General features: G+C 53.6%; 10 protein-coding genes across 10 annotated transcripts; 5 read left to right on the top strand and 5 right to left on the bottom strand.

Moving 5' to 3' along the window:
• Positions 1–75: 75 nt before the first annotated feature.
• LY79DRAFT_204749 (uncharacterized protein) lies at positions 76–725 on the top strand. The gene is made up of 2 exons (XM_060551487.1): positions 76–358; positions 416–725. The coding sequence occupies exons 1-2, from the start codon at positions 284–286 to the stop codon at positions 608–610; spliced, it is 270 nt and encodes an 89-aa protein (XP_060419645.1). The 5' UTR covers positions 76–283; the 3' UTR covers positions 611–725.
• LY79DRAFT_204740 (uncharacterized protein) lies at positions 563–1,814 on the bottom strand. The gene has a single exon (XM_060551486.1). The coding sequence runs from the start codon at positions 1,591–1,593 to the stop codon at positions 841–843; it is 753 nt and encodes a 250-aa protein (XP_060419644.1). The 5' UTR covers positions 1,594–1,814; the 3' UTR covers positions 563–840.
• A 948-nt stretch (positions 1,815–2,762) lies between these two features.
• LY79DRAFT_536532 (iron-sulfur cluster assembly accessory protein) lies at positions 2,763–3,860 on the top strand. The gene is made up of 2 exons (XM_060556607.1): positions 2,763–3,199; positions 3,264–3,860. Exons 1-2 carry the CDS (start codon positions 2,846–2,848, stop codon positions 3,639–3,641), a joined length of 732 nt encoding a protein of 243 aa, XP_060419643.1. The 5' UTR covers positions 2,763–2,845; the 3' UTR covers positions 3,642–3,860.
• On the bottom strand, positions 3,861–5,676 carry LY79DRAFT_536529 (60S ribosomal protein L7). The gene is made up of 3 exons (XM_060556606.1): positions 5,520–5,676; positions 4,854–4,965; positions 3,861–4,662 (listed from the first exon to the last, which is right to left on the bottom strand). The coding sequence occupies exons 1-3, from the start codon at positions 5,651–5,653 to the stop codon at positions 4,036–4,038; spliced, it is 873 nt and encodes a 290-aa protein (XP_060419642.1). The 5' UTR covers positions 5,654–5,676; the 3' UTR covers positions 3,861–4,035.
• Positions 5,677–5,942: 266 nt separating this feature from the next.
• Positions 5,943–6,687, top strand: LY79DRAFT_505436 (ribosomal protein S11; the record flags this gene model as incomplete). The annotated part of the gene is made up of 4 exons (XM_060553622.1): positions 5,943–6,012; positions 6,138–6,210; positions 6,316–6,476; positions 6,536–6,687. The coding sequence occupies 4 exons, from the start codon at positions 5,943–5,945 to the stop codon at positions 6,685–6,687; spliced, it is 456 nt and encodes a 151-aa protein (XP_060419641.1).
• A 507-nt stretch (positions 6,688–7,194) lies between these two features.
• On the bottom strand, positions 7,195–10,710 carry LY79DRAFT_505262 (SNF2 family domain-containing protein; the record flags this gene model as incomplete). The annotated part of the gene is made up of 2 exons (XM_060553601.1): positions 7,195–9,398; positions 9,453–10,710. The coding sequence occupies 2 exons, from the start codon at positions 10,708–10,710 to the stop codon at positions 7,195–7,197; spliced, it is 3,462 nt and encodes a 1,153-aa protein (XP_060419640.1).
• Positions 10,711–11,604: 894 nt separating this feature from the next.
• LY79DRAFT_586476 (ketopantoate reductase PanE/ApbA C terminal-domain-containing protein) lies at positions 11,605–12,954 on the top strand (the record flags this gene model as incomplete). The annotated part of the gene is made up of 1 exon (XM_060560642.1): positions 11,605–12,954. One exon carries the CDS (start codon positions 11,605–11,607, stop codon positions 12,952–12,954), a length of 1,350 nt encoding a protein of 449 aa, XP_060419639.1.
• Positions 12,955–14,615: 1,661 nt separating this feature from the next.
• On the bottom strand, positions 14,616–15,076 carry LY79DRAFT_204562 (uncharacterized protein). The gene has a single exon (XM_060551485.1). The coding sequence runs from the start codon at positions 14,961–14,963 to the stop codon at positions 14,727–14,729; it is 237 nt and encodes a 78-aa protein (XP_060419638.1). The 5' UTR covers positions 14,964–15,076; the 3' UTR covers positions 14,616–14,726.
• A 1,835-nt stretch (positions 15,077–16,911) lies between these two features.
• On the top strand, positions 16,912–18,237 carry LY79DRAFT_204482 (uncharacterized protein). The gene has a single exon (XM_060551484.1). It carries the CDS (start codon positions 17,075–17,077, stop codon positions 17,780–17,782), a length of 708 nt encoding a protein of 235 aa, XP_060419637.1. The 5' UTR covers positions 16,912–17,074; the 3' UTR covers positions 17,783–18,237.
• A 456-nt stretch (positions 18,238–18,693) lies between these two features.
• Positions 18,694–19,582, bottom strand: LY79DRAFT_586475 (MYB DNA-binding domain-containing protein; the record flags this gene model as incomplete). Its single annotated transcript, XM_060560641.1, has 2 exons — positions 18,694–18,828; positions 18,917–19,582. The coding sequence occupies 2 exons, from the start codon at positions 19,580–19,582 to the stop codon at positions 18,694–18,696; spliced, it is 801 nt and encodes a 266-aa protein (XP_060419636.1).
• Positions 19,583–27,602: the final 8,020 nt, after the last annotated feature.

Below are 27,602 nucleotides of genomic sequence, written 5' to 3'. Positions count from 1 at the left end.
ACTCCCCGCGATTTTTGGCTTGAGCTTTCCCAAAATTTCGGGATTCTGCCGCCCCACCCATTCTAATGCAGTCACCGAAAGCCACACCGGTACTGACCGCCCTCGGGTGCTCATCATCAATTTACCGGGACTCTCCGAAAACATCACTTGGTTCAATCCCAACAGCTGAAGCTCCGACCTCGACAACACCATTGCGCATCGAGTCAATTGTGTAAGTAGTACCTGTCTGTGTTTTGTACCGTTCATTGATGCTGACGAGCAGCTCCCCAGGGTATCGACGATCATGTCAGACACCTCTGTTCCCCCTCCCCCGAGCGCAGTCGCGCGCCCTGTCAGTGAGGCACTTCTCAACGAGAAGGTAGCTCTCCCCAGTCGCCCAAGTTCACCTGATTCGAGATCTCTAACAACATGCTAGTGGGACCACTGCCTCTCCAACCTCCTCGTCAAGTCCACCCTCGGCCTCGGCTTCGGTGTTGTCTTCTCAGTCCTTCTTTTCAAGCGCAGAGCGTGGCCCGCCTTCGTTGGTGTCGGTTTCGGAGCTGGACGCGCATATGAGGAGTGCAACTCCAACCTGAAGCAGGCCGCCAGAGAGATCAGGAAGCAGGCATGAAATGCTCAAATGTCGAGCCGATAGATAACACGACCCGGATCGGAACACCGCTGTACAAATATACTACATCACACACACGTGAGGCTTGCTAGGGAGTCAAAGCCGGCGGTCCCCTCATGCGACCACCTTGAGGAGCCGGTAACCCTAGATTAGGACGGGAGACGAGCGAGGGAATAGAATCTTTTTTATTTGTCTACAATTTTACCCTGTTGCGTTTTCGCGTGATGAAGCTATATACGGCTGTACGGGTTTTGTGAGGTTGCATCCGCATCACTATTGCAAAATGGTCGCGAAGCTCTGCGGCTAAATCGGACGGGATCCTTGCTGGATGTATAGGCCGAATCCTTTTGATTGCCGGTCGACGGGGCCGTCTCACTCGTGGCATGTTCGGACCGAAGTCCTGTCGACGGACCATCACCCAACTCCCTATCTCCACTCTTGCGGTCGATGGAGGCTTCTCTCCACGGTCTGAAAATATGTTTCGGGGCCAAAGAAGTTCTGTCTTCTTCCAACTCCTTCAGCCGGTTCATTTCCGTTTCCGGCACGGGGTTACTCGGCCGCTTGACACTGTCAATGAAAGCTCTGGGTACCTCTTGGAAGGCGACATTCATCGTGTCGTCTGAATCCGAGAAGCTGTACAACTCATGTTGTGCCCGAGAGCGCTTCATTTTGATAGCGACCATGACCATGCAGCCAAGAACGCAGACAACAGCGAAGACTGCGAGAGCAAGAGCAAAGATTTCTAGAGGTGTCGTTTCGAATGGTACCGGCAACGGCTCAGATGTGAATCTGTAGTCATGATGATGGCCCTCGCTGGCGGCGAATTCTCTTGCCTGTTTGATAAAACTCGAGATATCTGCTGTACTGGTGGGCTGGAAAACCTTGTGTCCACCGCGGCCGAAATACGGCCTTGCTGCCCGGTGGTGTATGGGTATGGGCTGGAAATCGTTCGCAAGACGAAGTGCGCGAGTAGCAGACGCCATTAGACAGTAGAGAGCAAATAGGTATGCGATAGTGTCTTGTAGGTGATATTAGGTGAGGAAAACTTCTAGGTGTTGTTGTATTTCAAGGGTTGGCCGGCAAAGAGAATGAAACTAGTAGAAGGGTTAACCTGGAGCCTTTTCACAGGCTGCACTTTCTCTCTGGATCCCAGCCGGCTCCCGGACCTGCTGCTCTTACCAGTTTTATCTCGGAAATTCAGGTGATGGAGAGGACGAAGGTCACCAGAAGCACCTTCTTGCTCTAGAGTCAGGCCCGACAGCACAACGTACATCTGTCAACTTTTATCCAATTCACAGAAGCCACTGACATGGTTCACAATTGCCCAAGAATCAGGAACTTGGAAATTTTCTGACCCATTTAATATGAGAACCAACACCAGAACTTTCCATGTTCAAGGCATGGATTAAAGGCCACTCTGCACTGCTCATGAGTGGAAGAATGAGGACACTGTTTAATTGACAGCTATGTTCCAAGCACATAGCTTGTGAACATGAATACATAATGAAAGCTGATTTCGCAAGGTGATGTTCGGATCGTACATCTACCATTACTTGTGTAGTTTTTATTGCTCCATTGTGATAGCAATAGGTAGTAAGGATTATTTTGTTACAAAGTTGCGACTATCGTAATAAATAAAACTATGATTAGTTGGCAATCACAAGAAGTCTTTATCAATTAACGCATTAAGGCGGAACTTATACAGTCCAAATTGAAGCACGCGGTTTAAGGGTCTTTACTTCATTGCTGAGAGACAGGTAAGATTCGATCAACGACCTCCCGCTCTGAACTAGGAGCTTGTTATGATCTTGGCGATGGCGGTGACAGGCGCCGACAGTCTCCACCACTCCGGCCCGGTGCCGATGACCCGGGCTACGGAGCTGATCATCGACGCAACTCATCCCGACCGACACACTTACAATTTCAAGTTCCGCATGGAAAATTTGGTCGATTTCAATGGTGAAAGCATTTATATGTACCTCTTTCGACTAGCAGACACAAGATGGTTAAGTTGCAGTTTAAAGTCATGACGAATGCCAATCCGTACACGACCATTGGACGATGACCTTCAATATAATGGCTGACTAATAATCCACTTGAGCTAACTGCCGCCACCTACCGCCCACCACCTTTTACATCATCAGCTATTACCGATCAACAGCATGTACAATTTTCCCTACAGCCGCCCCCGAGCCTGGAACCCACTCACCATCACGTCGCCAGCATCCACCCGAAATGGCCGCGGCCCTCCGCTGCTCACACGCGCCTTCGAGCGCAAACATATTTGTCCTGCTCGCGCGTCGCACGAACCCGACGTCGAACCTCCCGGCTCCGATTCTCTCGGTACTCGTTCCGAGGTGGAGGTCCATGACCACCGCCACCCGAGGCTTCAGCACCGGCCGCAAATGCTGTTCCGAGACTTTTGCCCGGAGAAATTTGCCGCAGAAATATGACCGGAGGACCTTGCAACAACAGACGCGCGCTTTCACGGCTTCCGCGGCACGGAGGCAAACGAGGTGCGCATGGAACCCGAAGAAAGATGAGGATGGGCAGGAGATGAAGCTCGAGATCACAGATAGGGCAGGAAAGGTATTTGTCATTCATGCAGACGCACACGAAACGGCCATTCATGGGACTAACCGCGTCAACACAGCGTCTGTCAGAAATCATGAAGAAGGACAACAACCCCAACCTGGCGCTGAGGATACAAGTCGAGAGTGGCGGCTGCCACGGCTTCCAGTACCTTATGAGCTTGGTGACGCTGCCCGAAGGCGGCGAGGCCGGAGAGGAATGGTCCAAGGTAGTGGGGGAAGACGACACCATCTTCCAGTATTTGCCCGACAACGCCTCCGCCTCCAGTATCTCATTTGAAGGCCCAAAGGTGGTGATTGACGAGCCGTCGTTGGAGCTGTTGAAGGGCAGCAAAGTGGATTTTACGATGGAACTCATTGGTTCCCAGTTCAAGATCACGGATAATCCGTATGCTTCGAGCAGCTGTGGATGCGGGACCAGCTTCGATATTAAGGTTTGAGAATGGATCAGCGCTCGAGTGCTGATGTACATGGAATGAGTAACTGCGCCGAGGAACGTCCCTTCTCAATCAGGGGGTGTTCAGCACAAGAGCAGAGTTACTTGGCACTTTAGGGTACTGGGTCTTCACGGATACATTTCACGATGTACACATACACATACAACTCTCAGACGAGGCTTGCATTGCTACTCATAGAACATTGGGGATGAGAAACCTGGATGGTCGTCATAATGATCAATTCACAAATTCCGTTTTGTGGTTATCAACGCCGTGCAACCGTGCCAATCATGTAATAATCCCTTGGTATTCTCAAACCTGCCGAAGCCCGAGTAACTAAACCTGCCAAACCCCCATTTTTTATGGATCAAAGAGCTACTTAAACGCCCGACAGAACTTAGTTCATCTGGCGGATAAGAGCGTTGATCTTCTCCTCGCGGTTGCCAAGGTCACCGCCCTCAATGAAGTGCTTGAACTTGCGGGGACGGAAGCCACCAGTGGGGTTGGAAAGCTTGAAGGGCCAGAGGAAGTTGGAGGCCTGCTTGAAGTTGGGGCCGACAGTGTAGATCTCGTGAATCAGGTCCTCCATGCAGACAATGCCGTACTTGCCGAGGTTCTCCTCGATGATGGCGTTGTCAGTGAGGGCAACACGCTGCTTGTTGACCTTTCCGTAACCGCGCTTGTAGATAAGCTCCTTGACGGACTTCAGGTTGGGGTAACCGTAGGCGACCCACGGCTCGATGATCTTGATCATCTCGGTGGTGGCCTTGGTGACCTTGATGAAGACTCCGTTGTTGATCTGGAGGAGACGGAGGAGCTGGAGGATCTTGCGGGGCTTGGGGGCGATCTTGTTGATACCCTTGATGCGGATAAGGAAGATCAGCTTGGCCTCGGCGGGAACGTAGGCGGAGTCGTTCTCCCTGGCGACACGGGAGAGGCGAATCTTCTCGCGCTCGGCATCACGGTACTCCGCGATGTACTTCTCGGCGCGCTTGAAGATGACCTGACGCTTCTCCTTGTTGGCCTTGAAATAATAATGTTAGCGAAATGCCACATATCGTACTATTCAGTGAAAAAAATGGATGATCCGGCAAGTGTCAGACCCGAAAGAAGGTTAATTTCCAACAGCATCGACCATAGTCTAGTCGTGAAGGTATGTTATGCATCATGAAGGCTAGGGAAGGGGGGTGAAGAATAAAATCGGAGGCAACATACAGCCTTGCGCTTCTCGGTGGCGGCGTTGCGCTCGGCGCGGGCCTTCTCCTGAGACTTGCGCTTCTTGAGAAGGGTCTCGGGAACCAGAATCTGGTTGGAGGTGGGGACGGAACTGTAAACGCGAATCAGATTAGTACGCAGTCCGACATACTGCAAGCAGCATGGATAGAGCGCCGGTGCGAGAATTGTAGCTGAAGCGCGACATTCTCGCCATGGCTAACTCGAAGTAATGACTTTGATCGGTGAGCGACTGTGCAAGGATGTCTCAACGCTCATTGAGGAGGACATTGCCCCGAGTCTTCTGCTCATCCGACAACACCTTGCACACTTCAATGTGTAACAAGAGATAGTGCACGCAGGTAGTATTGCTAAGACGGCAGGCTTTTCAGCGCTGCCGAGGTCGCCACCATGCGGCAATGATTTTCAGGGAGAACGGGTGACCGTTCATCCCCAACACCCCAGACACCGTCTCTCGGTCCGCAAGCCATGGTTCCAGGTCATGCAAAGAAGGAGGGAGATGCCCAGGAGGGATTCGAGCTGAGAGCCAAGCATTCACGAGTATGTGATGCTAGGTCTCCAGCGAGAGGACCACGACAATCTGCAAGACATCGCGAACATGCGGACAAAAATATGCTGCTGCATCAGGAGCATTGGTGATGAACGTACGTGGCGGCCATTGTGAAAGGCGGGTTTGGTGGTCGTCGGCGGTTGTCGTCGAAAAGTGGTCGCTGGAGAAGAAGAGAGGGAAAAAAAAGAGAGCTAAAGGGCGGGATCGCAACTTTTAGGCAAATAATTTTCATCTTCCACTCCTCCCCGGGAGGCCATGCACGGACCATGAAAGAGCAAAAAAGCTCGCTTAGGTAGGGTTTCCTCTGGCGCTAAACCTTCCCGGGTGGTTCTGCCACGATTAACCGCCTTATCCCCGTCAGGGCACTCACGCCCACTTTTCGCACCACGCCAGGAAGGGCCCTACTTTTTTTTTTGAGAAATTTCGTTTTGGGATCGCGAGAGTCGAGAGACAGAGCTTCATTCGCAACCACCTCCGTCTAACCACCACCCGGAATCAATTCGCCAAACCCAGCAGTCACGATGGCCCCCAAGTCCAAGACCGTCCGTCCCGCCCAGGAGAACACCTCCTTGGGTCCCCAGGTTCGCGAGGGTGAGTTTTGCAGATGTCCAAGTCTTTAACCCGTGACGTCGCCGACCTAGCGAGCGTTGTGGGCGACGGAATGTTGAGGGCAAAAAATGAACAACTTTTGCTAACTTGATCCCCGCGTCCCGCAGGCGAGCTCGTCTTCGGCGTTGCTCGTATCTTCGCTTCCTTCAACGACACCTTCGTCCACGTTACCGATCTCTCGTAGGTCTCACCTCCCGCTCGTGTTCGCAGTCGAGTGCCCCGCCTGCGATCAACGTACGCTACATGATGCTTGATGGACATAGATGGCTAACTGGGTGATTCCAGCGGCCGTGAGACCATCTGCCGTGTCACTGGTGGTATGAAGGTCAAGGCCGACCGTGACGAGTCCTCCCCCTACGCCGCCATGTTGGCTGCTCAGGACGTCGCTACCCGCTGCAAGGAGCTCGGCATCACTGCTCTCCACATCAAGATCCGTGCCACTGGTGGTAAGTCGAGACATAGTTGCCTCCTGTCTGGATAACATTTCTGATCAAGCAACCTGCAGGTAACGGCACCAAGACTCCTGGCCCTGGTGCTCAGTCTGCTCTCCGTGCCCTGGCCCGTTCCGGCATGAAGATCGGTCGCATTGAGGACGTTACCCCCACCCCCTCCGACTCTACCCGCAGAAAGGGTGGTCGCCGTGGTCGCCGTCTCTAAGCGCCCGGTATTATCCAGCATATCATCAAATGGTTGTTGGCCTGGGTGGTCTCGGGGCAGGAGTGCTCGTTGTTTGGTTTCTGGGTGGCATTGCGAAAAACGCGGGGAACGGCTACTGAGCCTGGTCCCCAATCTACGCACTGTGACATGCCTTCTTCTGCTGTGGGCGACAGTATCTACCGTAGATAGAATAGAAACTCGCCATATATGGCCTGAACTGAAGAGTAGCTCCTGAACCCCTCCGACAAATTGTGCACACTGGCGCTGCGTTCATGTGAGATTGAAATGCAGTGCATGCTACCGTCCTTAATTATCCGTGCCTAGTATCCAAGTTGTTTCTGCGCTATGCTAGCCCTCCCCTTCATCTACATCTTACGATGCGACTTCTCCAAATCTAGAGCGATCCCCGCTGTCCATGCCTGCTCTCCTGAACGCCAGTCGCTTAGGTTTTGAGGCTTGCACTACGCCTCCGAATGTTATGGTATATTATACATCGTGATGCGCCTGCTACTTATATGCAGGCCTCAAAGTCCATATGCCCCTGCCTGTGCCGCCTGGCTTACTCAGTACGGCCACAGTAGCCAGGGCACTCTTAAACTCTAAGATTTGCTTCGGTTTCTGGCAGTAGGGGTTGAAGTGATCCACCACCATCTTGGAAGGCGCCTTGCCCCCATGTCGTCTGATGAAGGTCTGGATGAGAGGAACAAAGTCCTTCTCCATGAGATTCTTCTCGACACTCGGGGTGCCCGATCGTGAACTTGTGCCACTGGTCGGCGCACTAAGTCCCTGACGATTGGCCAATGCAGACATGACGCTCGAGGAATTCACACCACCACGCCGATGCTGCGCAACGGGACGACCGGCTTCGCCAACCTCGCCGGTCCAAGTGACAGTGCCGATGGGCGTGCGGCGTGCCACCTCGCCAGCCCGCCGTAGAGCAGCTTCTGCCTGGGCAGCAAACCTGCGCGCTTCTCTCTGGTTCATCGCCGGATCCGCCTGCACCCGTTGTTTACCATTCATGATTTGGTCATGCTCATACGCGCTCTCGATCGTCCGGGAAAAGAGACTCTCGGTGATGCGTTTCTCGTCTTCAAGCGTCTTGTCCTCCGTGAACTCTTCCACCGCAGCGACGCCGGCGAGCTTGCGAACTGCGTCGATTTCGTCTTCGGCCTTAATAGAGGATATGGGTACCACGTTCTTGGAGGGCTTCTCCGGCTGGCCATTAGCATCCGGCTTGTTGTATTTCACCTCAGCCCCCTCAAACACTTTGCTTCTGTTAGCGCTCGCCATGCTATGACTATTATCGCCGAAGCTGAAGAGGTCGTATAAATCGGACAGGTCGAAGTTGGCCCGCTGCTTCGGGTCCTTTAGGACCTTGTTCGTCATGAACTGCTTGAAGATCTGACGGTGGTAGATTTTCTCCTCGATGGTGCCCGATGTCATCAGCCGATAAATTGCGACCGGTTTCGTCTGACCCAGTCGCCAAGCTCTCTCTCGGGCTTGCAAGTCTGTAGATGGGTTCCAGTCGGGGTCGTAGATGACAATTCTGGTTGCGCCAGTCAGGTTAACACCTAAACCACCCGTCTTCGTGGTGAGAAGAAAGACGTGGATCGATGGATCGTGATTGAATCGATCAATTAAGGCCTGTCTCTTCTCCACAGCCACTTCGCCATCCATTCGAAGGTAGTTCATCCCCTCCATTTTACCAATAAACTCTTGCAGTATATCAAGCATGATCTTGGTCTGGGAGAACAGGAGCGTCTTGTGGCCAAATCGTTTCCACAGCGGAAGGAGCTCGCCCACTGTCTGCAACTTGCTAGATCTTCTGGGGCTTCCCCAATCGTAACCCGGCTGGCCCTTCTTTCTAACATTGACAAGGTCTGGGTGATTGCAAATCTTCCGTAGGATATCGATGCCGTATAATGCTTGTCGTTTCTTGGCCATAATCTGGGAGACGGCATCCGAATGAATGAACCTAACGTACTCTTCGTTTTGCTCTGGAGTCAGCTTGCAGAACAGCACCTGCTCCGTCTTCTCTGGAAGGTCTGACGCAACGTCGGTCTTGAGTCGTTGGAGAAGATACTTGCTGATGGCCTCCTTGAGGGTCGTTGCGCACTTCTCGGCCGTCAAAACGGCCAGGTTGGTAGCGTTTGCATGGCCACCCATTCGGATGGGCATCTCGAACTGCTGTCTGAAACTGACGAGCGTACCCAATCTCATGGGGTAGATGAAATCGAACAGCGACCAAAGCTCGACCAAGTTGTTCTGGATTGGCGTGCCTGAGAGAATCAAGCGATGTGGTGTGTTGAGCTTCTTGCAAGCAATCGTAATATCTGCGTTCGGGTTCCGAATCTTGTGGCCTTCATCGAGAACCGCATATCCCCATTCGTAGGACAAAAGCTCATCCTGGTAAGAATGCAAGCCAGCATAGGTCGTGACCAGAACATGGCCATGCTTGACAACGCGCTTGATGATCTGGCGCGCGGCGGGGCCGTTCTTGCCACCGCCGCTATATGGTTCGTCGTCATCATCCTCGTTCACGTTTATCATGCCGCTACCTGACGAATGCAAAATCGACACCCTCAAGGCGGGCCACCACCGGTGGAATTCGTTGACCCACTGTTGCATCACAGTGGCTGGGACGACAATAATGACGGGCTTGTCGAGTATCTTGCTGTAATGCAACGCCGCAATGAAGGCAATCGCTTGCACTATTGATCAGGTTAGCATTTAGGCGTGCTACCAATGGCACGCACGAGAAGTACCTGTCTTTCCCAGACCCATTTCGTCCCCGATGATGCCGCCCACGCCCTGTTCATAGAGCTCTGCAAGCCAATTAACACCAGTTTTCTGATAAGCAAACAGAGATGGATGGATGTCTCCCGGAAGCTTCAGTTTGAGATTGTCGCCAAACTCATAATCTGGATGGTCGGGCGATGGCTTGAACCATTCTTCTTCGTCGTCATCCTCAACCGCAGGAGGCCCGTCATGTCCTTTCTTCTGTTGGCGTGCTCTCCTGCGTCTTCGGACCCAGTCGGCAAGGCGTGCTTGGTAGACGGCCTCATTCCCATCATCGACACTGCTTAGATCGATCTTTGCTCCATTGACAGTGACTGTGGCGTCTGCAGCCTTCTTCTTTGTCTGGCCCTTCTTTCGCTTGCGGCCAGTTGCTTCTTCCTCGCTAGTGTCAGAGGCATACTGGCTTTCTGGCGAGCTGGCAGTCGTCGGGTCGAAATCGTCCGAGGACACGTCGTTCTCCGTCCTGCGTTTCTTTCTTGGTCGAAGAGAGAACTCACTAGCGACAGAATTCGGTGCTGTTTGGGGTTGTTCTTCGAATCCAGGCATTCGCAGCACTTGGTGGGACTTAGGTTCCTCGTCGTCGCTGCGGAGCTCCTCGGCTGCTGCATCTTCCTCGGCTTCAATGAGAACTTCTGCGAGTTCGCCTTCAAAGCCAGCGGGTCGCTCGCCTCCGATGTTGGAGAAAGGGGTGATCTTTCCAGTTCGGACGAGGAACTCTCGATTCGACTCGCCAGGTAGTCTTCGGGACTTGCTCTTGACCGGGTTTTCATTGACTGCAACCTCCTCTCGTCTCTTATCGATGCGGGCCTGGCAGTCGGAGATGTCGCTGATGATGCGACTGATCTCGAGATCGAGCTTATCAATTTCCTTTTGAATATTCCGTGACTGATACGGGTTACGGCGGGCTCCTTCCAGCTTCTTATGCTGCTCGATCCGCTTGGCTTCGAGTTTCTCTTTGCTGGCCTCTAGTTTCTCGATGCGCTGCTTGTCTTTCTTGTCTTCTGCTTCAACCAAAGCAGCGTTGGCTTGTGTAGTGATATCACGCTCCAAGTCATTTTGATCCCTGATGTCGGCCGTGATATTCCGCAGCAATGCAGCTTCGTCAGAATGGTCCCTTGAGTGAGCTCCGGGTACATCTGGGGGATTATATATGGTGGTGGCTGGGTTGCTTCCCTCCCTAAGGGACTCATCACTGTCCTGGTTACCTTCTTTGTTGGTTGCCATCGTGAATGCTATTTTCAATATCCTTTCATCTTCGACCCAGGAGTTTGAGCTGATACCTTCAGGTATGTAATATTACCGAGAAGGCTTCCCGAAAGAAAGGAACCGCCTGTCAAGGTGCGTCTGGATAAACGAAGAAACTGGAGTTGTCCTAAGGTGCAGGTGAGTTTGCAGTGCGAAAAAAAAGTGATCGCAGGTAAGCCAGATAAGACCTCCCGTAGCTGCCTTAACATAGGCAAGTCTGCAGGGGCCAGCTTTGAAGCCTCTTGCCTTTGGATCCTGATGTGACTCACCGACAATGCTAAGTTAGAAGGCAGCAGGCGCGTCAAGCTCCCAAGATGAATAATGACTTGCTTCTCAAATGATGACGCCACCGGGGGAATGCAGTTGCGAACGGGTCGCGCTATCAGGTGCCATACAGGGGTCTTAAGTGCTAAAAAGAACAAGTGGATCCGGGAGAAAGTGACAGACCAGATTGATTGGATATTCGAGAGGGAAACGGGGCACGTCTGGTGGCTTTTTCTCTTCGCGCCACAGTTACGGACTTGATGACGAGCAAGGTAGCCTGAGCAAGCCACACCTGACTAATCTCCGACAAACGAAATACAGCAAGCACAAGCCATGGCAATAAACGTCCATGCTGCAGCAGTCAACAAATCTTCAACGTCTTTCTGCCTCCTGACCCTATGCTGTTGCTATAGGTCGACCCAACCTTTATACACCCAATTGCACCGAGCCAGTTGATTGAGGTCGAACGGGTGGTGCTCCGATCAGGGAGGAACAACCTCGTTGATAACCAATATGATCAGCCGAAAACACACAGCCGAAATTCTCTCGACAGTTTGTCGGATTGGGTCAAGAACACACTCTTCTGTTGCCCTCCAACAAACCTCCAGCATGTCTCCCGCCTGGCTGCAATCTTTTCTCAATGCCACCGTCAAAGAAGAAGCACCCAGACTGTATGTTTGGAACTTATCCAACCTGGAAGGTCAAACCCAGCCCTTCGGTTCGACGGCCAGCAGTCGCCCCGATGAGCTTACTTCATATCGTCATGAAGACAACCTAAATCGACGGGTTTACATTCTCGGGGTTGGTAACCTTGGTACTCTTTTCGCTAGCTCGCTTGCCTCACTGCCAGAGCCTCCGCCAATAACTCTTGTGGTACACCGGAAGGACCTCCTGCTATCATGGAGGGAACAGCCGGGCATTGAAATTACCCGGGGAGACTCCATTTACAAACATTTGGACTTCGATGTTGAGCTGTGGTCTGAAGAGCCCCCATCCACTGGCCTGAAAAGGGAGGTTGCAGAGGGTCAGGAAATACACAACCTGATCGTAGCGACAAAAGCATCCCAAGCCCTACCGGCAGTCGACCGAATCTGCCGTTACCTCAATGAAACCTCCACCATAGCCTTCGCCCAGAATGGTATGTGCAAACTTTGGCCGCCGCATGGGAAGACATATGCGAAGTCTCGTTACCTCGGAGAATCATATCCCAATTTTCTGGCATGTGTCACGACACACGGCGTGACCTCTCTCGGTCGATTCAAGAGTTTCCATGCGTCCGAGGCAAACCTCAAAATCGGCCCTGTACTACTCAACAAGTTTCCTGAGAAAGCTTCCTATCTGTTAGATGTGCTTTGCCGGGCCCCAACTCTTCACGGAGAGAAGGTTACACAAGATGAACTTTGGATTCTTCAACTGGAGAAGCTCGTCGTCAACTCGATCATCAATCCACTGACCGCTATTCTTCGTTGCAAGAACGGCGATCTTTTCATCGAAAAGGAGGGCGTCTTTGCAGAACTCATCAATGCCCTGTTGCTAGAGGCTAGTAATGTTCTTCAAGCTCTGATCAAGGACCGGAGCACCGACGCAATCATACGCCCGGCATCTCGTGAAGCTACATTTACTACGAAAGTGGAAACGGATCACGAGGACATACGTCGACGGCGCGACCTCTTGAATCGCTTCTCTCAACCCCAACTAAGGGAGATGTTGTATAGTGTTGGAAACAAGGTTAAAGACAACACAAGTTCAATGCTTCAGGATGTCCGGGCCGGCAAGCAGACCGAGATCGACGAATTCAATGGCTGGCTAGTAGAAATGGCGACTTGCCTTAACGACAACTTGGATATTACCCATCACCGCATACTAATTGATCTTGTGCACGACGGCAACTTTCTACCAAAGGAATCACTCGTCAGCTATTTTCCTTCTTGGAAAGGGTCTAATTCTGCAGCTGTCTGAAGTTACGAAAACATCACCAATCCGAAATCACAATCTAGAAATCACGAGATCACGCAATCTGACTCCTACGCGCCCCCAAAATGCTGTCAATCTCAGCCCCAGCGCTCCACGAGATCTACCTCGATCATACTTAAGAGGTTAATGGTACAGGGGATACCCCTATAGTTGTCCGGTCCAAGCTACCCGTTGTCTGCGAGCACACCGAAAGCCTACGAAATGGGAAGCGACGCGGTACCAGTATACACTCATCACACCATCAGCTAGCATTTTGCCAACTACCATCTTTCTGTCATTCTCTTAACAGTATCTTCTTCACTGGCAGTTACCTGTAATAGAGGCCGCCGAGCTGCACTGCATCGGCGCACGCCCTCCACCAACCTGCCAGTCACACTGTTAATCTAACCGCTCGTCGGGCTTTTGAGAAATCAACGTGGCGGGCGTCGTCCAGAAACCTCCTGTTGCGCGGTCCATCGTTACCGTTACATCCAGGTCGGTTGCCCTCATTTGCCACATCCGCCTCCCTGCCAATCCTTAACAGACTCCAGTATAGGCGTCAGATTCCGCGTCCACGTACCACTACCTATAGTACTATATCAGCATCAGATATATGTATCACGCCAGGGGAAGCAAGCTCTTGTGGCTGTCATGGGAGGACCCGGTTCGGAATGCTTTTTCCAAGGAAGCACTCATACTCTTTGCCCCTCAGGATTTTCACCCGCCGCTTACTCGATGCCGCCAACCCTGGTGAGGCGGTGTGAGAGATATGTTTTGAAAAGCTACACCCACACCCATAGGCGGCGATCTACGGCAAAGTAACTTTTCATTTGTGGCCCGGTTCTGAGTGCTTTCGCAAACAGGTCTTAATGATACCTATGCGGGTTATACTGATGATATCCATAGATAACTGTACAGTTGTGCTTCGCATAGCACTCATAGACTGTTTAAAAATCTGCTCATGACGACCAAAAAAATTTCAGCAGCGATCTCGGCGGCTTTATCCCACTTTTTCAAACAGGCCTGTATGGCATTGCGCTTCGTGCACAAAGTTCCTGATCCCAGGCTGACCTGTGGCAGGAAATGAGTTGCAGGCTGCACGCCAATTATTCAGTGGCACTGAAGGCCCTGACCTGAAGGCAGCATGTGCCTAGAGACTTCTGGGCATGAAGCCACAAGGCCTTATAGCAGCACGACGTTGTTCCCTACATGCGTTTTAGGGCTTGCTTTGCTGTTGGTCGCTTGCTACACCCCAGTTGCTCCATGGCAGCCGCCGTTCCCGCCAAGCAGCCAAATTGGAAGCGGAGCCAATGACTGGCGGGAACACACCGAAGCCAAGCTAATAAGGATTTTATTGCATCGCCGTTTTTGCCGCGGCAGGCTATGTGTCTTGCGATCCAAGAAACGAAACCAGCTAGCATCGAAGACAAAAGCCACGCGGTGGAGAGTCTTGTGGAGCCGACATTTGTTTGCCGATTGCGCTCCATCTTCGACTAGATGGATCCAACTCATCGTGATGCCCCAATTCTCCGATTGGCTAGCAGGGATTGGTTAAAAGCTCCGGTGCATATTTGACGGAGATTTTCTTGACGAGGAGGCCTGTCTGATGGACTTTCATTAGCACAATGTGGAGACCCTGGATGACTTCAATCTCGACAAGGCTCTCAGGGACGAGTAGCACTCGCGGGGAAGCAAGCAAAAACAACAACCTGCTCTGGTGAGAAATCTGGACCTTTGCCAGCCCACACCATTCAAGTCCCAGGGGCTTGTCTACAGGCTCAACCTTCATTCAGTGCTGGGGCAGGCAGAAAACTCTTTTGGTGTGGTTGCACTGCAGCAGCGACCCGCATAGCCCCCCCGCCGTGCTGGTGGTCGACCTGGCCGCATATGCATGTTACTCGTTGTTGCCCAGATAAACAAAAAACAGCCCTTCGGATAGCGATCGAGTGGCAGAGGCGGAGACAGAGAGAGAAACCTAGCGAAATCGATCCTTTGTGCAGCGACGCGAAACACATATACCCGGATGTTGTCGGCCCTCGGCTACGGGACTGTCAGTTAGCCTGCCGCTTGATCCAAGCTTTCCGGGCTTGTGCGCAAAGGAACTGGCCCCGAGAACGCAACAGCCATGGGTTCCTTGTCCAATTCTATGGTTGAGAGGCATTGTAGGGTTTGTCGGGTTGCGGCATATTGTCCTTGGTGTGGTCGTTATTTGAAGCCGTCGCTGATCTGGCATCTCGGCCATGACGGCTTTCCCGCCGCTGCCCGCCCCGTCGCCGCCTGACCGCCTGACCCGCTTGATAACCGCATCAGCACCGAACCCTGAGGCGCAACATGACAATAGAGACGTATCGAGGATCGCGCAGAGATCACAACCCCGGTATACGCCTTTGGGACTCGGCCTAGCATCCCCTGGCTATAGCATTGGGAATCTTCAGGGTTCAACCCGGCAGTTGGCATCCGATAGCCTATCATTAACCGTACATCAGAAGTTTCACGTTGGGCGAGGTATTTGCTGGGCATGTAAGCCCAGTACGAAGCGCGCGAGCCATTGGCGCCCGCTTGAAGCGGTCTTGGGCAGTTGACAGGACAAGAGCGTACCGCTCGGAGCCGGACAAAGGTCGAGGCGTGGCAAGACAATGACTTGCTTCATTTATCTGCCTCTGAGGAAATCCAACTCTACAATTACCGCCGCTGTCAGACATACACGGCTCGGTTCTATGCGCTAAAGGCAAAACGGTTTGTCTATCACCCCATCCCACGCCCAGATTTGGAAAGTGATTTCCCCCAGGTTACAATCTGTTTGAGCACAATCTCTTGCTTGAGCTGTCGACAAAGGACCAACACAACCTGCAAAAGAGGAACAGGGCGGTCATTGCTTCTTGCAAACGTCCAACCAGAGACTGACAACCGTCGACCGAATCCATGTCTCAGATGGTTGGCCCCGCCTCGTTCCCGAATTCTCGATGGTCTGGACCATGATAGCTTCCTCCAGGTGCCGTACCGATGCAGTCAATCCAGTATCACTTTGTATCAGAGGTAATATGCGGAGACAACTCGACCAAGGCTAGCCCGTCACGTCACTGTCACTGCATGTGCGGGACGTACGACAGCTTGCCTCGTGTGGATGCGCCGCATTTCACACCGATCGGCCCAGAGAGGAACCTGAAAACAGCAACCACCCTGTACGAACTTTGCGTGTGACTTTCCGGGCAATTGACCGCTTTTTTCCCTCTCCTTCTCTGGAGTCGGCCTCTCTGGCTGGGGGGGGGGGGGGGGGTGGATGGGGCTGCAAGACGTCGAGAGTGGGGGTACATATATTAGAATTCCTGGCGTCTTATAACGAATCCTGGGACCGAGTGTTTCAACGGCCATAAGCCGCTGCCAGGCCGACTGCCCTGGGTGGACGCAGAGCCAAACGAAAGCCTGCATGGTGATCAAAGGGCTACCTGTCAGTGCCAACGAATGGAGCCAGTGATAGAGCCGGATCATACTAAGGCCATTGTCAAGGGGAATAGGGGAAAGGCTACCCTAGGAACGAGGCCCTTTGGGCATCCCGACGCGATCACGCCCAACGCGGCACACCCGGAGCAGGAGCCCACCCGACGGGCCTTTCTCACATGCCTGACCTGGGCAAGTTGCCGATTTCCAGGGCTAGCCTATTTTTCATGCCGATATGGCAGTGGTCCCATCCGCCCCGTTTGGGTGGTGGAAAGCCTGCGCCGGAGCAAAATAGGTATGGCAAGCTTGCTCAACCCTGCCTTTCGTCCCCGCACTTCGGACCGTTCGATCTGTACCCCCTAACGCCCTCATCACTCGCCAAGGTTAACTCGCGTAGACCTGGACACAGGCGCTGGGGAGCGAGAAACGAGAATAACGCCGACCCGTCCGAGATAGATGAGGATGGTCTTTTCTCGCCTAAACTTGGCACGAAACATTATGGCGCCAAAAAATACGCCTTCGCCCCGCCCGAGCTCCGTCACCGGGAATCCGAGCTCAACGCGACAACGACGATGGTCTATTACCTCTGGCTTTTTGGCCTTCTCGGTCCTTCGGGAACGAGGGATGGAATGAACCTGGGAGCGTGCCGGAGCGGTGCCAAAACATCTGCCACGAGAGGGAAACAGGAATGGGCGATGACACGTCAACGCAGGTACGTCCACGTTTCGGCCGGGCCTTTGGGGGGAGGGGGGCGAGAGGACTTTTGACGGGCTCAGAACTATACGTCGCACAAACAAGACAACGAGCGCACCTGTGCCGGCCCGAAGTGACGAGTGCTGGGTCGCGCTCAGCGCATGTTCTGCCGCAGGATCTGTGTCCGGCCGTAGACGCCTCTAGGTCCACCTCGATCGCGTTGCTGGCCCTGCTCGTAGCATTACGGTGGATTCAGGGCGAGGTTGCAATATCGGTCATGTCGTACGACATTGACCCGAGCGACTCGGGGGAGAAATATCGCTTATACATAGTATGGCATGGGATGGCACGTACGAGAAAAGAAAAGAAGGGGGAAAAAAACAAGCCAGCCAGACTGACTCATCACCAGCGCGGCCCATTCCCCAAGCTCGACTTCTGTCACACACGCGTACACACACGCGTACACACACACCCATCCCCACCCCCTTCTCCTACCAAAAGCTCAGTAGAGCCCGTCTGTCAGGGTAGTTACCAAGCCTCATGGAAGCGTCCACGTTTTGCCCAGGAGCATACGCATATTGAGAAGCGAATCAAATCTAAGTTGGAGGCTATAAAAAATAAAATACAAAGTGGTGAGGCTGCAGAATCGAACAAGAATCGAATAACGGTGGGGGGAATAACGAGCGTCTGGGGGACGACATAGACAGAAAAAAAACAAGATACAAAACAAGCAGAGGACGTCATCGTCGATGCTAATCCATGCACGCATCGCCATGTATGCAGAATGCTTCCCTTAGCCATCTCCCCAAATCCCTCTTTTTTTAATACCCGCAAGACGCCGTATTCAGCCTTCACAACCAGCGACTCCTGCCCGCGGCGACTCGCGATCAAATCGATCCCCGCGGCGCATCGAGAGCAACACTCGAGACCCCGAGGACAAGCGCGGAAGACTCTGCATGGCTGCAGAACGATGACTGTTGTCCAGAAAGAACGTTGAGAAAGCAAAACAAATATGAAGGCCGTATATTGCGTAATCGGAATGTCTCTGTGTGTGTGTGTGTGTGTGTGTCTGGATGTGTATGTGCTTGTGCCCCAAGTCTAATGTTGTGTCATAAGTCGAGATATAAGCGAGCAGATTGAGAAGAAAAAAGCTGAAGTAAAAAAAGGTAACCCGAGGTGTTCGGGGGTATCTCTAGAATTAGGCGGATGGGTAATCCGGCAAAACAAAAGGACAATGCCAGTAAAAAGTTGCGGGTATGGCGTAGAAGTTGAAGTACATATGGTTCAAAAGTAGATGGCTTTAGTTGTCCAACGCAGAGCTGGCGCAAGCCTTCGGACCTTGCGTGCTCTATTGACGATTGACCCAAGCAGTTACCGGGAACGGCGCAGAGACAGATTGTATCGTAGATTTCCCTCGTTCACCAACTCGCTGAGCCGAGGCTGGAGAATGACGTTCGTAGAGGTTAATCTGAAGGCTCCGGATGGGTCGTGTCGTTCCACGTCGCATGATGAAGATCATCGCGTATGGCAAGCTCCTCTTCATCACTGGAGCTGCTGCGTGTACATGTTGTCTCCAGCCGGGGGCTCAGAAGTTCCCGGTGGAGACATTGATTGCTATAAGGGACCACCCGTCAACTCCGCCACGCGTTCGCGGCAGGCCGCGGGAGTGAAACCGGTGCCGACTTTGTTAGCAACGATGCGCCACTTCTCATTCTCGTAGTCTTGCAGTGCAGTGCGGAGCTTTTGGTCCTAGAGAGAGAAATGTCAGCTCGTGATCGCCATGTCACCCAAAGGTGTTTAGCAGCAGTACTCTCTGCTCATGGAGAGGGGTACCAACCGTTTCGTCCGTCCATTGTGTTGTCTTAGCCTTGAGCTTCGTGCAATAGCGAACTTGCAATGTACCTGATGATCTACCAGGGAAGAAGTCTGCAATTTGCTTCCAAGTCAGGGACTTGTTCTCCTTCAGGTCGATCAGGAGTTGGTCGTCTTCAGGAGTGAACTTGAGCTTCGGTCCTCTTGGTCTCGGAGCCGGAGACGGCATGCCTGCCTGTCCGACTACGCTTGGGGCTCCGCCTCTATCTCCACCATCGCCATCATGCCGCATCATTTTGGAAGGGGGGCCTGTATCGGGCAGACGATGATGGTGGTGCGTGGGGGGCTGCACCGCCTGCGCATAAGCGGTTCCCAGAGGGGTTTGCTGCATGCTCTCAAGGTCAGTGTGATCCAAGTCGATCCCGGGGACGGCTAGGTCAAGCTCGTCTGGCCTCGGTCGTTTGGTCCCATGCGGCGTCTGTGTCTGTGTCGGCGTTGACATGGAAGGATACAAGGGTGCGATAACTGGGCCGGGAGCGCCGTAGTGAGGCGGGCCCAGGTGTCGGGCGTGACCCATATGATGCCCCGAATCCATTAGGACCTGGTGAGGATGATGGGAATGATGGGAGTGTTGCTGTTGCTGCTGTTGTTGCTGTTGCTGCTGCTGCTGCTGCTGCTGTTGTTGCTGCATGGCTTGGTGATGAGAATGGTGGCTCGTGGGTGGCTCGTGGAGAGTGGGCGCATGAGCTGCTCCATGATGGAGCGAACTCCTGTGATGATGATGGGAGGACGTCGTGTCATAACTATGCTGCTGTTGACTCTGGTCGCTCGAATGCGATTCTGGTGCAGAATAATCGACATTGTAGTCCCCTACTCGGTAGTTGCCCGCCAGCGTGCCTCCGACGCATGGGTTCCGCCAGAGCGAACCGCTCTGGACGGTCGCCGGGCTCTGAAGAGAAAGAATTGGTTGAGCGAATGCCCTCTCGGGCGGTGTCGGAAGAGGTGAGGGCGGTTGTTGCGACGTTGCGGTGTCGCGGTGATGGTAATAGTCCCTCGAACTACGATCCTGTAACAGCGCTATCGTGTCGCCGTGATGAGAACCCCCCTCCAGAGTCAACGGACATTCGTCCCCGGGAGGTGTGGAGAGAATCGTCGCGGTGTTTGGGGAAGCCTGGGATGTTGGTGTTTTGGGACGATGGTCGAAGCCTCGTCCGAGATGGTTGTAGTGATTGCTGATGGAGGTAATGGCGGAAATGGTGGCGGTGGTGGTGGTGGACGAAAGAGAGAGAGTTGTGGTCTCGTAGGATTAGGCTCCTTGTCGGTGGAGAGCTGCTTGTCTGCACAGCACGACGGATGATTCCCTTTGGCTGACGGAGGGTGGGAGTAAAGATTAATAAGACAGAATAAAAGTCGAGGTAACCATGCTAGTCTTTTTTTCTCGCCTTCTAACTCGTTGTTGCCACACGCTTTTTAAGCTCACGGGAGGTTCCTTTGACTTATTATAAACACCGTTTGGCTCTGGACAAGTGATATAGTAATGAATGGTTAGAAGAGAGAGAGCGCGAGCGTGGGCAAGGGCTGCATTATATCGTCCCATGTGCCTTCTCGAAAAGAGGAACAGAGGGTTATGTGTGGACTCTCTGTCTGGGGGTATGGGAAGGGGACGGAGAGCGAGAGGGACATGTATGGGGTGTGAGGCCAGAGAAAGAGGGTACATCGACCATCGCCGCTTTTGTCACCGGATCAAAGCACACCAGCGATTTGCCGTACGCGAGACGTTTTCCGTACCCGAGCAGGTTGCGGAGACTCGCGTTAACCTTGCCCAGTGATGACGGTAGCATAATTTGGTGATCTTATTATGCCATGGGTTTTGATGCCGGATATAGAAGCAGGAGTATCCGCCGCCGGGCGTGATGATGCAACGGGCGAGGGGTGAGCGTGACACTGACCAGCTCAGAATGATTGACTGACAAGGCCCCTGGGGGACCAGCCCAGGACAATTTCATAACTCTAAGAAGCTTCCCGGCTCAACCCTAGAAAGGCAGGCTGGGCGGCCCAGAGGGGGGAGAGGTCTGGAAAACGCATGGAAGGAATCCAAACGCCTTGAATCGAATGAGGGATGGATGCTGAAACGAGCCCTACCATGCGCTGGCTGGTTGGGGAGGGCATGACAATGGGGTTATTCACAGAACTGCTACCCATGCTACTCGGCCCCCCTGCTTTGCCGGGGAGAGAGAAGAGGGACAGGGGTGCCAGCTCTTGGCTAAAGGCAGTTGATTCTTGAGTGTGTATGTGAGTGTGTGAGAATGTGAGAATGTGTGCGTGGGTATGTGCGCACGGCAGCTCCAGTCTTTGGCCTGACAGCCTCTCCCCACCAACCCCCGGGGCCGTCCTTGACGGGGGGGGGGGGGGGGGTGTATGCTTTGGGTAGGAAAACACCAGGGAGCCGCAGGTTGAACAGTTCTGCCCGTTTTGGAGGATACAGTGGGGTCGATTGGGGGCAAACAGCAGGTTTTGGAAGACGAGTATGGCTAGTTGAGCGCTGGGAAGTCATGCCTTGGTTCTGGAGGGGGTATACCTGACATAGGGAGGGTATAAGAGGGCTACGAAAAGAGAAATCGCCGCTCCGGTACATGATAGGGCCAGCGAGGCGGTAAGGTTGCAACAGCCACTCGTCTTAGTGGGCAGATTGCCGAAGGGGTGTGTAAGCAAGGCATACGTACTGCTGGTGGAAAAGAAGGGCACCCAACAACCAAGGCCGGCTGGCGTAACGTGAGTAGGACCCTTTCTTCCCCTTCTTAGTCCTGATCTCCTTTGCCGCCGGTGGCAGTGATGGCCTGCCCCCGTTCGAAATCCTGGTCGAAAAGCCTCGGGAACGGCGCGGAAGGGTCAAGCAGTGGCCCCAGGAGGCAAAATACCCCGGCCAGCCCATCGAGACGCCGTCCGCAGCAGGGGGATTTGCGTCCCGAATGGCAGAATGGTCGCGTCAGTCGGCCTTCGCCTCCTCGACAGGACGTTCACATGTAGCAGGACGGTGGGCAGATGAGACTGCGAGACTGTACAGGACCCAGCGCCCGCGCATCCGTCAATGGAACTGGCCGAAATGAAGACGGGGTCGGTGCCACGGTTGAGGTTCTAGCCCGGCAAATGCGGCGGCTGGTGATCCAGGCAGTCGGCACGCGCGTTGACGAGATGGGATGGATGAAGCATTGATGAGCTGACGGACGGGGACTAGTGAGCTTGTGGGGTAGTCGTCATGTTGCGTTGCGTGTGAGAATTACTAGGGCTTGGGGCGTGTGCGACTCAACGGCCAGGCCGCCTGATGGTGCTGTCATCGGAACCATGGGATGATAGCAGTCCACTCGAATCGACTAGCCATCTGTTCTGTTCGCAGAGAGGGATCGGGCGGGCGCCCACGCACGTGCACGTAACCATCTGAAGCTCAAGTTCCTTTCGTCTCGTCTCGAAGACTTGAAGGCATACCCAGATGGATGGATGCCCACACGAGCGCGGTGGCGTGCCGGCGCCCTCCCACCGGCCTACACCGGCGGCATGGAGCAATTGCTGACGGTGAGAGCCAGGAAGCTGTCGGGCGTACCTGTAGCCTGTAGGTAAGCAGAAGCAAAAGACCCCAGCAGCCGGCCGAGTAGTTTACCTTGTAGAGACAGGAGTGATCGAGGAAGAGAGGGGGAGGGGGCAACTGACGCTGAAGCAGGGGTCGGTCGGGTATCGCATGAAAGAAACGCGTTTCACGCGTACCTGGCAATTAAAAGATCAGTTATGCGATCCAGGGATCCCGGGCAATCTTTCTAGAAGGAGTGGGACGCCTTTCTAGCGTCTGATCACCTTATTTCTTCGACGTTGTTGGGGGCCCCTCATGGAATTTGGAATCGAGGAAGGGGGATCCTTTGGAGTGGTACCCGAACGATTCGTAAAACACGAACCGAATGGTTGGGCGTTGTACAAGCAAATCCATCGGCCTTTGTGGGCACGGGGACGTCGATCATACGCGAAAGAGGGTTCGGGGAGACGAAATGGGCGAGGGTGGTAACGATGCGATGATTTGAAGACTGCAGGGCAGAAGGGCGAAAGCCTGGGCGGAGAGGGCGGTGCAGAGGCAGAGGATGGCCAAGAGTGCCGGGATCGACCCACGAAGGGGACATCATGTCGCCGTCAGCGCGATATGGAGAGGATGATTGAGCGAGGACAGAAATTGCGAATTTGGAGATGATTCGATGCCGAAGATGCAGGTACAAATTGGAGGTGCAACCGGGACCGGGCCATCTTTTGGGTAGGTACGCTAAGGTAAGGTCCCGTAGTTCTTAGTCTTACTACATATACCTAGGTAGGTAGTAGTAGATGATGTTGGCGGCAGCGCGTTGTAAGTCACTTTGCGCACGAACGTGGCTGACAAGATACTTTTTGGAATCTGGATCGATCATCTGTCACTCCGCCCCCATGCCCTAGGTACCTAAGATAGGTAGATGGTTAGGTATAGGCAGGCAAGTGAACCTTGCATGTATGTCTTGGCCGCGCCCATCTTTCTCGTAGCCTCGGGAAAGGGAAGGTATAACTCTGTTCCTGCGTAATACATTATCGCGTACCTCTATGCGACCTTACGAGCGACCGCCTTGACGACCCACCTACTCGTCCGTACCCACCTATCCGTACGGATCTCAGGAACTTCTCTTGCCATTGGCCAAGACTCGACATTGGAAAGCTGGGTGTAGCGTCAAGCTGGATCCAGGCAAGGCAGACTTGGGGGAGCACACAGTTCGCATTGAGGGCCAAGCCTCAAGACTTGAAGCAAGGGCCGTCAAACATCACGAGAGACAGAGAAGGGGAGGGGCAGGCGCATACGATAGATACTTCGTACCTCATACCTAGTTAGGTAGGTACTTACCTACCTATCTATTCCAAAGAGAAGGAAGGGGCAGGCGCACAATGGTTTGACAGATGGAGCCTAATTGCCGTTAAGGGAAAGCGTGGAAACACCGCTCGGGTCATGACCCACTCCAAGTTCCCACTCACGTGCTGGGCTACTTTCTTCCTTCCTCCATCCCCTCTCTCTCCCTTTCTTTGCTTGGCTGTGTTTGTTCTTTGCGACAGCGTTGCATGTTGTCAGCCTGGTCCCCCCCTTTTTTATTTGATATTATCCCTGGCTTGACGTTTGTAACTGGCCCAGCCTGACAGTCTGACGTGCGGTGCGGTGCGGTGCACTGCAGTCTAGCTCTCCTCGAGGATCCGGTGGCAGGGGTGGGGCGGGGCTGGAAAGAAGAGACGGAGAGTAGGTAGCCGCCTATGTCCGTCCGTTCTTGCCTTGGATCTATCACTTTCTCATGTAATGAAAATTTACAAAGAAGTCACGAGCAAGCTCTTTCCCATCCATCCTTCACCGCTCCAAGAGAGGGCAGTCGGCCAAGAGAAGCATGGCGCGTTGGATCCAGCTGAGTCGCTGGCTTGGGTTCGTCATCGTCCCAACCTTGGACACGAGACATGAGATATGGGATGGAAACCTGCATCTTCCATTCCATCATTACCAAGGGCCGTCTCTTTAACTTTGACGTGCGCTCGTCGCTAGGACAAGGATGGTATCGAATCTTGAAATAACGCCCGGGGCTTGCGTACTGCATTAGGTATTCGTTGCCTCCGTCGTCGCCTTCTCAGTCATCCCCCATTGTCATCGTCTTCTTCGTCGTCGTCGTCGTCATCGTAGTCGTCGTCATTGGCAGCATCAGCATCAGCGCCGGCACCTTTACACCCGTTGTGGTGCTCCCGCATCAACTTTGATTGGTATTGGCAATAGCCTCGACTCTTTCATAACATGATTTCCAGAGCCAAGAGGATCTCTCTATGCCCCCATGTGTGCGGCCACGCCGGCAGCAGCCTGCATCCGACCCCCTTACAGCATGCCTGGCTGACGTCTTGCATGCATCGCATGGCTTGCATCTCGGTAGCTCGGCCAGCAGGAGAATTGCGAGCAGGGTTGTGCCAGCAACTAACAGCAACACATCGCGCCTCTTGCATGGGTTGCTACGAACATGCCGCCGCTTTGTATCGTATCCTCGGCATTGCCTTCCCACCACAAGGTTTGCGCCCTAAGACACACACCTCCGGGATCATCATGTTTGAGCAATGTCGGGCGCTCGAACCAACCGTGAATGAATTTTTTTTTTAAAACCCATTTCGGATCGTCGGCCCATGCCGGATGATAGCCGGCGCTGTGCCTGTACAGATATTCGAATTCCAACCCAGGAAGCCTAGTGACGCCGTCCTGGTCTCGGCCGAGACGTGTCCCCCGGAACCCAGCTGGGAAATTTGTGCTGCAGAGAAAGGGGGGGGGGGGGGGGGTTCTCAAGGTTGCCTTACTGTTTGGAACAGAAACCTGGCGAGTTTGGTGTGGCTTCTGACAAGCTTGGGATCCCTTACATAGAAGCTTCCAAAGTTCCAGCAGGCTTCTACAAACCCCTACATAGTATATGTACGCGCCAAGCGGCAGCAGGGCCCGAAACGAGTTTAGGAAGAAAAAGGGTGAAGGCTGAAGGGCGGACGGAAGCAACGGTTGTCCGAGACAAGGAAAAATGTTAAGCAGCGCGCCCAGGCATGAATGGAGGGGAAAGCTGTGTGAGACTCGGACACGGCAGACTAATTGACTTTGGCGGCGTACTGTGTACCTAACTACACCTAGGTAGGGTGCCAGGGTGGTGAGGGTTGCACTATGCGGGGTGTTGGAGACAAGGTAAAGTATTACAAAAAAATCCCTGGTCAGATTGCTGCCGAATACATAGGATGGCGGCTTCTGCCGAGCGGCAGACCAAACTGCCAAGCGCGAGAAAGGTTATCAAGCTTTGAGCGGAGGCGACACATGCCCACAGAAGCTCGCTATGGCTGGACTGGACTGGACTGGACTGGGGGGGCAGGGTCACCGCCATCCCTCAGTCGTATGATGCGCGCTGTCTACGTGTACTCTACCCAGCCATCCAGTCTCGAGTCTGTGGGGAGGTGCAGCCAATGTTTACGCCTTTGGCAAGCCACAGAAAACCAGCCCTAGCCAGATCACAACACCCACCCCTGGCGGCTGAAGGTTAACCTGGCAAGTGGTGTCGCGAGTTGGCGTCGGCAGCCCGGTTCCGAGCGTCTCCTGAGATCCGCGACAGTACCCCCCCCAGGAAAACGTTTGATTTACCCACAATCACTTGCTGCGCTTCGGGTCAAGCGATTGAAATGTGAGACGGCACCCGATCCTCGGATTAGCTCTCGCAGACCTGGAATCTGGAAGCGCAACCCCACAGTGCCGAGAGCAGGATATGCTCTAATCATACGGGCTGGAACCCCAGAGCCAAAGGGCAAAGCCCATATCCATTTCCAGGCTGCTTCATCTCCGCTGGCCAAGCACAATAGTTCGTCCCGACCTTGCTGTCGAGGCTGCTGCCCGATTGAGTGTAGACATACCTACCGGTAGGTAGACTCACTCCCACTAGACCGACGGGGATCGACCTTGATGTCATTTCGAGGTTTTCATGCGTCCGCCTGGTTGTGGCTCATTACACGCCGTCCTGCTGGCTTGCGGCGTCAATAGTCTCTCAGGCGCCAATCAAGCCCCCAACCAAAAATATCCCCGCCTTGCCACACTTTGCTTTTATTATTATTATTATCATAAACTAAGGAAAACCCTTGTCCGTCCAACGAGGACGTCAGGACTGGCCCCCCATTCCCAACGGCCTGGGCCAAAGAGACACCCAACACGGAGTCAATCGCCATTCTCAGCCGCATCCTTAAGCACATCCCGGCATTATCTCCTCGGATGCCGCGTCGCGATGACGTTTTGTTCCGTGACCACAATCTCAGCAACACATGTTACGCTACGAAAAGCCTCCCCTCCCCCCCGAGAGAAACGGAAACAAGTTCCTTCTCCCATGCCAATATCGCAAACCACGCTGCTTTTGATATTGACGACGACGCGTTTGTTACGTATGATGCTCACGCCAACGTGGCCCCCGGCCCCAATATTTCACAGGGCTCCGTCCGACCTAGCCGGTCCAGATCGATCCTAAGGGGACGTTTCTATGACATCTGCGTCGAGCGTCTTCCGCTGTCGCAGCAGAGGGCAGGTCATGCAAAGAATAAAAAAAATAAAATAAAACAAAAACACACAAGGGGGAGGAGGAGGTAGGGTCTTTTGTTAAACTCGCCCCCGGCGCATTGATGCATGAAATCTCCAAATTTGCCCGGGCCATCTACCCCGCTGAATCAGCGATTAGACTGCCCACCATCTTCAACGGCCTTCCCGCCGCCTTGCCTTTTGCAGTTGACGCCATCCATACCTACATAGAAAAAGCATCGACACGACAAAAATCCCCAACGGTCGGTTGGGCCCGTCGCTCACGGCCCACGGCCTGGCATCACCACCACCACCACCACCACCACCACCACCACCACCGTAAGACGAAGTAAATCGACCGAGATAACGTAGCTAATGCGGCACCTACCTACCTAGTTAGAATGAACGACATCCCCCCCGCACCCCCCCCCCCCCCCCCGGCGACGACGGATGTTGAGTTATGACAACCACTCGTCATGCATGCAGTTCCCTTCCTTCTTGATCACCGTAGCTCGGCGCCTACATGATGAGCCCACGGGATACCCCTTTCTGGTCATCGCCTTTCGTCTTCCCGGCAGCCGCCGTACCTGCATGGAAGCCGCCCGCATGC

Source organism: Colletotrichum navitas (genome assembly GCF_030913465.1).
Source record: "Colletotrichum navitas strain CBS 125086 chromosome Unknown LY79scaffold_3, whole genome shotgun sequence".
Classification (NCBI taxonomy): Eukaryota; Fungi; Ascomycota; class Sordariomycetes; order Glomerellales; family Glomerellaceae; genus Colletotrichum; species Colletotrichum navitas.
Note: the sequence above shows the minus strand (reverse complement) of the source record. Positions and strands in the feature narration are given on the sequence as shown.